Raw genomic sequence first — 12,683 nt, 5'->3', positions numbered from 1 at the left:
AATCCCCATGCTCCATCAGTTTTGTATGGAGAAAAGAACTGGGGAGGGCAAAGGGAAATGGTACATACAAGTCCATGATAGAGTGGAAATACCTCATGTAATATAAACACAAGACAAGGCTAGTGAGATCTGTTACAATAACAGAGAGTGGTTCTCAAGGGTTCACCCAGAAAAGTGATAAAAGAGGTCGTGATTACCTTTACAAGTTTCCTGTATTAGTGTTACCACCCCTATAAGTCATAGCCATCAGTGATCTTGAGCGTTTTTGTTTAGTTTTGCTTTTGAAAAAAATAAATCACAAAATATTGAAACAAATATCATTGTTTGGCTTAATGCAGGTATTCTTAATAAACAGTACCACAGACTTTATTGAGCAATTGAAAATATACACAAGGAACAATAACTTTTTCTTTGTATTGTCCTTTTTTTTTTTTTTTTTTTACTTTCTTCCAATTAAATAACCCAGTTTCGATCATGAAAAGGGCACTTGTTTCTACAGGAGCTGTGTCCAACTTGCTCAGTTCTAAGTACTGTTTCCACACTTCTTCCTTGTCATTGCTGAGGTTGTATCTCCACTTACTCAGGAAGCAAATTCCACAATGTTGCAAGAACTGACCCCCTAAGTTGTTCTTTCAGATTCTATTTCTCCATAGAGTTCAGCTAACTTTTTAAACTCAGGTCCCCAGTCTCCAAGGTAGTGATAATCCTGGTCTGATTGTGTCGTTGCTGAATCCAGCGAGCTGATAGACCCAGCTTCTGATCTCTGACCCTCATAGGCATAAGTCTGAAGAGAGTCATAAGGGGGGACGCTAGGGTCTAGGTCTGCTTCTGCCAGTCTTTGCTTAATAAATTCCTGAACATCTATACTTTCCAGGGTGGACAATGTCTGGTGTCTGGGAGTGAGCTTCACTTCAGGTCTGATATCTCTCCGGTACTTGAGCTCCTCAGCAGCAGCAGGATTCCTCAAGGCTGTGATGTCAAAGGCCTCCGTGTCTTCCTCTCCGCCTCCTTCATCATCATAGGTGACCACGTTCTCCCGTACATCCTCCTCCGAAATGATCAAGGGCTCTTTTTTGCTGCGCCTCAGGGTGATAAAAATTACCACAATTGCTGAGGAAACATGGAAAGAGGAATGAAGAATTAAGAAAACAGGAAGGAAATTCTTAGAGATTTTACATCAGCAATTTCCCATTCGTCACTAACCACATTCCAGGGTTAGGCTGACATTGCAGCACAACCCTCTCTGTGCTCTCTGAATAACACCACAAGGTACTGTAACGCCTCAAATAATGTAAACGATGATTACCCCAGGAGACACTGCGAATTGCTGATCTTCTAGAGAAAACCACAATACTCTCTGTTTGCTAGGATGTAGGTTTCTTGGCTCATATTTCAGTAAAACCATTTAGTGATTAAAGTGAGATAAACACATGATGAAAAAATAATATGAAATTTTAACTAAAAAAAATGTAGAGAGCAGGTCTCCCTATAGATATTTAATCCTTCTAGGTAGACACACTAAAGGAAAGATGTTTTAAGTTTCTGGAATATTGGAAGAAGGAGTCTTAAGGTTAAACCCTTTAAATTTTGACGCTTTGTGGAAAATCAAAGCAGAAATATTTTAATGTTGATCTCTTTTGTCAATTATCCTTTAAATTATATTATCATGCATTAATGATTGCATTTTCCCATTCAGGGGCAAAATAATGTTTCATTATCTGTACACAACTTGTTTCATAGGAATTTTCTGATTTATGAATGTTCTTTATATAACTATTTATTTAATTCTCACAGCAGAACTGTGACTTTACTCTATTTTTTACAGCAGAGTTGTGGCTTTACTCTCTTTTCAACCCATTTATGCCTGAGGTTGCAATTTTTCTGTGTGTGCAAAATCAGACTTTGGCGATGACCTTGAGCAGTAGGATATAAATAATTCCCACAAGCTTAGCATCCCAATAATGGAACACTACGCATAAATGAGGATGAGGAGTCTGAGACTCAGGAAAGAGTATCTGAATAACCAAGATCAAAAGATCACACAGATGGCAAGTGGAAGAGCTTGTACCATAACATGATTTCTCACATCACAGGTAATGATATTTCTACTATAATAATATTCTACTTCAGTATTTCAGAAACATGAAATAATAAACTGAGTGGCCAATTGGACATGTGCCTTAGGATAGCTCTTGCTGAATATGGTGGATTAGTCTTTATTTCCAACAATGCTGCAAACATTAGAAAATATGATAGAAATATGTCTTGGGAACTTTGCTTTGGCCATTTATCAACATTTTCAACTGTTTCTATTTGATGAGATTAAACTGCTACTAAATAGAAATAGTTCCCTCACATCAAATTTGTTATAGCCTGTGTTATTAGGCTGACTATTATTTACTTCAGTTCTATAGACTGCACTTTTCTTGTTCAGCTGATACTCTAGGGTTTATGATAGTGATAATGATGCCCATTAATATTTTAAACATTCTATACTTCATAACAATCAGGGAGGTACATTCAATTGACATTTAAGGTTGTTATATTTAGCAAATAAAAATAAATGGCAGGATTCTCAAACGTGAATTTGAGATCAACAACAGCACACATGCACACCCACCCACCCACCCCCCCCCCCCCCCACACACACACTTCTCAACCTACAGTGAGCTTACATTCCTATAAACCCATTTGAAGTTGAAAATATCTTAAACCAAAAATGCATTTGATACACATAATTTAGTAAGTATTATACCTTAGCCTAGCCTACCTTAAATGTGCTCAGAACACATTAGCCTACAGTTCGGCAAACTTATCTAACACAAAACATACTTTATAATAAAGGTATTATAAAGAATTTTAAATCAGAATTCAAAATATGGTTTCTACTGAATGCATATTGCTTTCACATCCTTGTTAAGTCAAAAAATCTTAAGTCAAACTATTGTTGGTTAGAGACCATCTGCAACACACACACACACACACACACAACCACACATACACACACATACACATAAGGTATTGTGTCCCATATAATATTGGAGTTACACACACACAGGCAAATATTGTGCTAAGCATACATGTATATGTTCCAAATATATTATCCCATGTGACATATTTATGTTATGTATACACATATATACCTATATACAGATAAAGATATATTTCTTATTTATCTGAAATTCATATTTATCTCGGTATACTGCATTGTATCTGGCAACCTTGATTATATGTGATCCTCAACAAACGGTTGTGAAGCAAACACCAGGTTATCTAACTCTGATAAAGAACATACTTTCCCCCCAGCAACTGCCCTTTTACTGCTTACCTCTGCAAAGTAACTTGTATCTTTACTTTTATCATTATTGTTACTTTGTTCTTCTTTATAGCTTAACCTATTTTATGTATACCTCTAATCGATAAGGACTAGTTTTATCTGTTTTAAAACTAGAGAAAACTTGAGGAAGAGGAGTCGATTTTAAAGCCAGAGGTGGAAAGGATAATGAGAGAAAGGGATGGTCACTGTGCACTGGGAGGTACCCAGTTTTGCAGAGGAAAGGCAAATGGGAGACTATGAAGGAACCAAAAAGACAGGAAAAAAAAAAAAAAATCTGTAGCAAAGGTCATAGAACCATCCAGAAAAGTGTGAAATGAAAAGATATTAGCATCGGGAAGGTCATGAGAAAATTTAATGAGGGTCACTACAGCAGACATGGGAAGCACTGAATTACTGTTGTCTAAAATGAAGTGGTTACAGAAAGCTGAAAATGAAATGCTGATGCTTTGCATGCCCTGATCTACAAATATTATGCACAGAATTACGGATTTTCCCATATATGTTGACTATACTTCAAAGACATTACTTAATAGATGCCTTTATTTTGGGGTAAAAAAGGCTTCTGCTGAACATAGAAATATGCATTTAATAACTCCCTGGGTATTTTAGCATAAATCCACCTTACAGTTTTCTAATTCAAAGCCCCAAACAACATCCTCAAGTAACTCACTCCACTGTATTCAGAAGTTTAGATTTATCATGCACGATATATATCTCTGTTCAACTTTATAATTAAATGAGGAGGCTGTACTAGATCAAAAGACCTATTTATACAGACTGCCTAATTTATTATAATACAATTTCTTACCTTCGCCAATAAATCAAGTTATTTTCTTTTATACTGAATTGGTTGGTGGTTGATGTCAAGGGAATTTAGGTGCAGACACAACAGGAAATATGTAATCAATACTGCCATAGAGGTAGGCAGGTAATTTGCATCTTTCAATATTTGTGCAATTTTTCAATCTTTGCATATGTATCATATCCCCTTAATGAAATACAGGGATAAACCTGGCTTTTTAATTATCATGGCATATGGCATATAGTTTCATATTTCTCAAAAGTTAAAATAATTCAGATATATTATAATTCAAAACATAGAGACCATTTACGTTTGAACGTTGAAGGTTTACATTTACCTTTTCCCCAGAAAAGGTAGTATTTGCTACCTTCTGGATATTATTTGCTAGTATTCAGTGATTCCTAGACTTGTTACATACTTATTTAATAAAAGGATATATATATATATATGAGATATATGTATATATAATAATCAAAATCTGGGTCACTTTTGAGTGAAAGGGGATGTTGTTTATAATTATGCCAGGACATCAGGACAAACGCAGACATAGGATCACTCTAGTTAAAGGTAAATTCAAATCAACTCAGAGAAAATGTTGTACATTGTGTTCCTGATGAACTTATTTTCATTCCTGTTGGTTCCACGGATATTTCTGGAGCAGAGGGCACCAGGTAGATATTCCATAAACAGTTCTCATGTGGACAAACAAATAATCTCTGTGAAAGTGGTAATGTGACATTGTGTTAAGTGAATTATCCTGAACAGTAGTAGCCTCACTAGGAAAATAATTTTAAAATATTTTTTTAAAAATTAGCTTATGGTTACTAATAACATCAAACTCCTAATTGTACTGGAGAATATTTCTTAATGTTTGAAAAACAAGTGAAATGTTTCCAAAAAAAATCCTAAGACCAAAGTATATTTTAAAAGAATGAGTACAGATAATAATTATACATATAAATAGAGTCAAATCCTTATTTAAAACCTGACAGTCAAAAGAATGTATTCAAACGACCCTGATAATCTTTTAAACCATACACGTGGGCAACTTCAATGAAGTGGACTTTCAATGTCATCTAGCTCAGGGTAGTTCAGGATCTATATTCAGCAAGATATAAGAAGTTGTATTTGATGCCATTCTAACTCATGCAGGTCTCTACATGAGTTAGTCTTTTAAATCTTACAGTGGGTCATCTGCTAAAATACAATATGAGATAACCAAAGCAATGTTACAAAAAAAAAAGATACATAACTTGTTTTTCTTTGTACAAAATAATAAATAATTTCTGTTATAATTTGAAGCCAATTTTAGTTGTATAATTTGCATTGAAACTTGAATAAGCTGTAGTATTTTTTAGATGTCTTATTCTAAAATAAATATTGTATCCTTGGTTAGTAAATTTCTTTTTCTTCTGTTCAAGTTGGGACAGAATTGTAAATGCCCTTGAGATTATCATTTTACATAATAAATTAGAAAAAATTTGTGGAGTTTTATGAATTAATTTTATCATCAAGTAATTCAAAGTTGGGGAAACATTTTTTGTATTTGTTTTCTCATAATATGTGTTTTTTCCTATATATTATGTATCATTCCAGTGCTTGGCATACTAAGTGGCTTTCAGTTTCCATAATATAAACTGTCATACAACTTGCATTTGAACACATTCCATACTGAATCTCAACATACTCCTCCCTAAGTAGCTTGCATAGCAGAATCTTTTAAACCTCAAGTATCATTTGATTCTTTGTCACACCATCATACGCTGGCACCACATTTGGTAGAATTGAGGTGGTCTGAGTCAGGGAGGTTATTTTGATTAGCTTATGGAGTGTGACTTGCCACACTTGGGAGTGGCATCTGTCTCTGAAACCTTAGATTTTTCAACCAAGGGTAGCACACAAAACCATTTGAAATTGCTCAAATGAAAATCAGGCTGATCTTTTTCTCCTCACCAATTCCATCCTCTTCTCTTAGTTCACCACACATTCACAACAACTCCATTCTGATCCTCATGTATCAGGAAATTTATATCCTATGTTGGGAGGCAATCCACGCTTCACTGATGGTGGCCTCACCTAAGTCACCTGCTTATATGTGAGCTATGGACTGAAAGGGTAGCCGGAAGGGGTCCTAGTCAGATCCCAACTCAGTGACCTATGCCAAGTGCGATCAAGGTTTACCTTGCCAACTACTCTGGCAAGAGATGGGATAAAGTTGGGAAATAAAAGTCAGGCCTCTGGGAAGGAGAGAGGACTTCAGCTACATCTACTGTCATGGCAAATTCTGATTGCATCATAAAGGCTCACTCTAAATTCTCTTCCGTCCATCATATGCAATAGACCTGAAAAAGGTAATCTCAACAGAAAGTAACCCAACTCATAATGTTCAAATCTATCATTTAAAGTTAGTCTCTTTGGTTGACAAGCACCATTCAACGTATTCATAGATGGATTCTGGCCATGTTGTAAAATGTTGAACCATATATAATCTTTAATAAACAAGAATAAGCATTTCAAAATTCTACAGAATGACTCTAAGGTCCTTTCAACTGAAATGTCATTCTCACAGGTTTAGAAATAGAAACAAAGACTGAATGTGTGGCCTGAGATCACACAGTTACTGGCAAAACTAGATCTGGGTTTGTACAATCACAGTCATTTTCACAAACAAGAAGTTGAGAGGGAAAACATATTTAATATTAAAATCTTAACTTTACAATTTGTTTAGGTATGAGGGTTGACAGTTAATTTAGAATTAGAATTTCAATAACAGAATTAGAAGTTCAAAAAGAAAGTTTTGCTACCTTTGGTTTTGCCAATATTTATGTTGAAAATCATAATCTCACAAATTAACTTCAACATTATTTTAAAATTATGATGACTATATCCTGTATCCCTTGGCTACATACTTTCTGAATAACCATAAAAACTAATCAATGTCATGAAAAGTATACATTGCATTATAATATATAATTGTAGTTATAATATATATTTTCACTAATTTTATTAGTTGAAACTCAAATATGCTTTTACAGCATCTTTTCACCAATTCCATCTTCTTCTCTTAGTCCACCACATGCTCACACCAAATCTACTTTGATCCCCATTTATCTGGAAATTTATATCCAAGATTAGGGAGCAATCAATGCCTCACTTATGATGGCCTCACTTAGGTCACCTGCTTATACCTGAGGTATGGACTGAAAGGGGAGCAGGCAGAGGTCCCAGTCAGATCACGGCTCAAATATGCTTTTAGAGCATATCTGAGTTTCAACTAATAAAAATGAAAAAGTAAACATATCATAGAGTAACTTTATTAGTCTGGAGGGATATCATAAAATTTACAAATGTCCTATTATTTACCCCAAAAGAGAAAACATTTTCATAAAAACCAATTAAAATGAAGTATCGTTCGATGAAAACATAAAATATTCTTTCAAACAATGCACCTCAAAATGTACCTAGACATTTAACACGTTAATTACATTTTTGATATTCATCTTAGTAAATGAAAATAGTTTTATGATGATAAATGAGCTCAAAATTTGAAGATAACATACCTCACCTAAGTGATCTACTTTTAAGAGTAAGAACGCTGGAAGAACTCTCATTAAAATCCCTGCGTTCTATTCTCTGTGACTTCAGTTAGGATTCTAGAGAGATCCAGGTTAATTGCTATTGTGTAGCCTTGTTTTCTCTTTCTGGAGTGTTTGTGCTCTTTTTCTTTTTCTTTTCAAATACACACACACAAAAGAAGTATGTTAATAACCAAAGAAAATAGCAGTTCTGACCAATAAATATATAAAGTTTCTTTCTTTTTCTTCTTCTTTTTTTTTTTTTTTTTTCGAGATGGAGTCTGGCTCTGTTGCCCAGGCTGGAGTGCAGTGGCACGATCTCAGCTCACTGCAAGCTCTGCCTTCCCGGTTCACCCCATTCTTCTGCCTCAGCTTCCCAAGTAGATGGGACTACAGGTGCCCACCACTACGTCCAGCTAATTTTTTGTATTTTTAGTAGAGACATGGTTTCACCACGTTGGCCAGGATGGTCTCGATCTCCTGACCTAATTATCCGCCCACCTCAGCCTCCCAGAGTGCTGGGCTTACAGGCGTGAGCCACCGTGCCTGTCCATATAAAGTTTCTAAAGGCTCTCTTCCTGACTTTCCTCTCCACTACACATTTACTGTATATATTTATTTGTTTTTATTTATTTACTTATTTTTGAGACAGAGTCTCACTCTGTCATCTGGGCTGAAGTGCAGTGGTGTGATCATGGCTCACTGCAGCCTCCAACTCCCGGGCTCAAGGGATCCACTCATCCCGGCCTCCCAAGTAGCTTGAACTACAGGTGTGTGCCACCATTACGAGCTAGAAATGACTTGATTGCAGTGAAATAGTTCTTGCTCTGGTGCACCAAACTTCCATGCTTCATGTTGCTAAGTGCAATTGAGCATTTTGGTGCTCAATTTATTGAACTTGTAAGCATCTTTTGACTTTGTTGACAAGATCTACTACACAGCATAATGCTCGGATACCCTCTTTTCCCTTGATGTTTGTGACATTATATTTTCTTCCTACTCTCGCTTCTTCACTGTCCTCTGCTATCTCATCCTTCTTATTTAGCTATCACATTGTAGTTTCTCACTGCTCAACCCCAGTCCATTGTCTCTCTACATATATTCTCTTGCTGGGCAACTTCAATGAAGTGGACTTTCAATGTCATCTAGCTCAGGGTAGTTCAGGATCTATATTCAGCAAGATATAAGAAGTTGTATTTGATGCCATTCTAACTCATGCAGGTCTCTACATTGTCAAAGATCATTTTCCTGAGTCCATCGAAAGTACCTAGATAGTATTCACTTTTCCTCAGGTCTTTGGTAAGTATGCTACTCCGATACATGCTATGTCGAAGGGAGACAAGGGCAGAGTTTTCCTAATTGGTTTGCCTACATGCCCTCTTGTCATCAGGAGTTCTATTCTCCATGTCATTCACAGTCATCTTTTGCAAATTGAAGATTTTACAATGGGACTCTCTGGCTTTAAACCTTTCTTTACACTCCTAAAACAAAACTTACCGGCTTTGCCATGCCAAACAAATCTCTGGATGCTCTCACCCTTTCCTGCAAATCCCTTCTCCTTTCCAGGTTCATTACGCTTTAATCTCCCCTCCATCTACACAAGCGATTTGTCTTCGACCCCAGGAACAAAACAAGGAACATATTTTTTGCAAGAATACCTCTTTCTCAGAAAAACAGTCAATTATCTTTTCATGTATGCCAGTACCATAAAAGGAATAAAAAGCAGGCTGCTAAGAGAAAGAAAAAAGGGTTTGGACAGAGGTTCCCACTTTATGAAGCAGAAAGATTCCTTATATCCATCTTTCTTTTTATTACAATACAGATTTGCTATCTTGTTTCAAAGAGCAATCTAAAGAGTTTATAGTTATGCGAGCTCCTCATGCAGCTGTGAAAAGATTTAGAATATTACAACAGATAATGAAAAATTAGAGAAAGTGTTTTATTTTCAATGAACTGTAATGAAAAATTCAAATAAAAAAAGTATAATTATTATTATTAATATTATTTTAGACGGAGTCTTGCTTTGTTGTCCAGGCTGGAGTGTAGTGGCGTGATCTTGGCTCACTGCCAGCTCTGCCTCCTGGGTTCACGCCATTCTCCTGCCTCAGCCTCCCGACTAGCTGGGACTACAGGCGCCCGCCACCATGCCTGGCTAATTTGTTTGTATTTTCAGTAGAGACGGGGTTTCACTATGTTAGCCACGATAGTCTCAATCTCCTGACCTCGTGATCCGCCCGCCTCGACCTCCCAAAGTGCTGGGATTACAGGCGTGAGCCACTGTGCCCGGCCAAAATTACTGTTTTTAAGGGAATATAATTAAATTTAATAAAATTTAATAGCCCCCTAAGACCAAAAAATATTCAGTACGTTAACAACTAACATTAATGATTAACTAATTATTGTGAACTAGTAGAAGTTTCTACATTTCTTTCTATTTTTTATTTGGTTTTCAGATTCATTTTGCTTTCTGATTTATTCATTTATATATTTAAGGTGTGCAACATGATGATGTTTTCCCAATAATAGTGTTCACTATTATTACATAATGAAATGCTTAGTGTAGTCAAGCAAATCAATGTATCTGTCATCTCACATAGTTACACTCCTTTTTCACGTGGAGGGGAGAAAGCACCTAAAGTTCACTGTCTTTTCAAATTTCCAGTACAACACAATATTGTTATTAACTAAAGTCCTTTTGTTGTATATTTGATCTCTACATTTACTCACCCTACGGTCATATGACCCTCACCCTCATCCTGAATGAATGGGTGACCTCCTCTGATCTCAGAAGCTAAGTGGGATGGGGTCCTGGTCGGATTCATTTAGAATGATGCCACTTAGGTTCTTGCAAAAAAATGTGAAAAGCTCTTTCAAGATGGGATTCTGAATATTTAAATATTAATTCTTTCTAAAACATACACTTTCAAAAGCTATTTCTTTCCGATTTTACCCTTCTTCTGTTATTTCAGTTCTTTCAACACATTTGAATCTATTTTGAGATTAATGATAGTATAGAGAAAATTAATTCATAGGAAATTGGAGCAGCTGTTTCCTTACCCACATTATGTATGCCTAATCCTTAAGTTTTGTCAAAATGATTTCCTCTCATTCAGAATTGCCATCATACAAACTTAGGGTTTAGAATGACTTACCCAGGAGAATGAGAACACAGAGAAGAATAGCGATTAAGGCTCCTGTACTCAAACCAGCCGAGGACAGAAACGCTTCCGCATGGCAGGTCCGCACGCGCCCATCTCTCTCGCATGCACAAACCCTGATGGTGAGGGTGCTGCTGCTGCTGAGAGAGGGGATTCCACCATCAGAGATCATAATGGGCAGATAATACACATCCTGAACAGTTCGACTAAATCTCCTCCGCCTTGTCAGAATGCTGGCTGTGTTATCTATGACAGACATAAGCAAAACAAAATATTCTTAGTCAAGCCGCCATTCAAGATTCACATTTCCTTTAATGGATAAAATGGGGATGTGTATCTTTCTTATTTCAGTTCATGAAATGGACAAGGGAATATAAAGGGGCAATTATTAAAGAGAGGCTAATATTGGTTCTCCAGTTGAGAAACCTATTTAGAAAAATTAATACAGCCACACTAAAGATGAAGGAAAATAGTGGGAAGACAAAGGAGGAGGAAGAAATGAACATTTTGGACATGGACCTAATAGCTACAAGATTTAAAGGGATGCAGAGGGCCTGAAGTCATACACTTAGGGTCCTACACTTTGAAGTGAGCCAACGAGACTTTCCCCAAACCTAGAGGCTCTGAATATATGTGATAGGACCACAAATCTGTATTTTTAGCAAACTATTGAGGTGAAGTTGATGCATAAAATAGGTATAAGAACTACTGGTTTAGATAATATTTCTATGGAGACAGTAGATCAAGCAATACATTTTTTTAGGCTTAGCTGTGATTTGAAGCACTATTGTTTGACCATGGGGAAGTGAATGATGAATAAAATAGCTAATCATCTTTTTTTAAATGTGTTTATTAAATGCAATGTACTATAATAAATGCCTGCATGATATATTGTGTTCAATCTATAACCTTATGAGGGACAGGGTGCTAAATTCTTTAATTTATAGCTGAAAAAAATTTTATTATAAATACTAATTTAAAAGTAAATAACCCTAGTCCCAGAGTGTTAGTTGCCCAAAATCACAAAGCTAGTAAATGATAAGGATAAAACCTCTATTCTAGAACCCTCCTCAACACCACAATGTCACTTTGCCTCATCTCCAATTCACTGCCAAATGGTATTGATGTCTTCAGTGCATATAGTATATGTTTCATTGTACTGTTATTCCTCATCCTTGAATGCATAGCTGAAAACCCACATGGTTCACACTTGGATGTACTGTTCAGATCCCTTCATAAAATTACCTGTTGCCCTAGCTATAGATTGCCACCTGCCCCCAGGTCACATTCTTCTGGAATAGCATATAATTAATGACTCACTGCTGAAAGGTTACAAATGTTGGCCTGTCCCCCTTCCTATACTACTGACAATACTGATGGACAACTTTAGCTCCAGAGCTTTTCCAGGGGGTCAGCCATTAAGAGACATTAAGAGTGAATGGCAGCTCCATTTGTCACTCCACCCAGTCCTTCTTCCCTCTCCTGTGATCTACAGATGTTGATCCCAATGGCACACTCCACTACACCCGCACTCCAAATGCCAGTTCTACTCCAGGGAACTCAACATGCAGCTACATCTATGAGTTAATTATTTTGCACTAAAATGTAAGTGGATCATTAGACAATTACAATGAGGGCTTCTTTTTCTCTTATCAATGTCTTTTATTCTGAAAATTGAAATTGTATTTTATATAGCTATGCTTATAATATTCACAGTGCAATATTCTAAAATGATATTATTTATTGTACATTGCTAAATTAATATAATGAGAAAGCTAACTAATTTTTCAAATATTCGATGTACTACACAT

General features: G+C 36.2%; 1 protein-coding gene across 11 annotated transcripts in view; it reads right to left on the bottom strand.

The window, feature by feature from the left end:
- Window positions 1-339: 339 nt before the first annotated feature.
- The window catches only part of CDH18 (cadherin 18), a 1,131,397-nt gene continuing 1,119,053 nt past the window's right edge, over window positions 340-12,683 (bottom strand). For 8 of the 11 annotated variants that reach the window (XM_050795521.1, XM_050795518.1, XM_050795516.1 and 5 more), the window contains 2 exons: window positions 10,867-11,118; window positions 340-1,110 (listed from right to left, as the gene is read on the bottom strand). In XM_050795521.1, the coding sequence (XP_050651478.1) occupies window positions 620-1,110; window positions 10,867-11,118 (743 nt within the window). In that variant the 3' untranslated portion in view covers window positions 340-619. The remainder of the gene's footprint in view (window positions 1,111-10,866; window positions 11,119-12,683) is intronic. The other 3 variants (XM_050795526.1, XM_050795527.1, XM_050795525.1) reach the window with 3 other exon arrangements.

The sequence above is a fragment of the Macaca thibetana genome, chromosome 6 (assembly GCF_024542745.1).
Source record: "Macaca thibetana thibetana isolate TM-01 chromosome 6, ASM2454274v1, whole genome shotgun sequence".
NCBI classification, from domain to species: domain Eukaryota; kingdom Metazoa; phylum Chordata; class Mammalia; order Primates; family Cercopithecidae; genus Macaca; species Macaca thibetana.
This window is presented reverse-complemented; position numbering and strand designations above follow the sequence as displayed.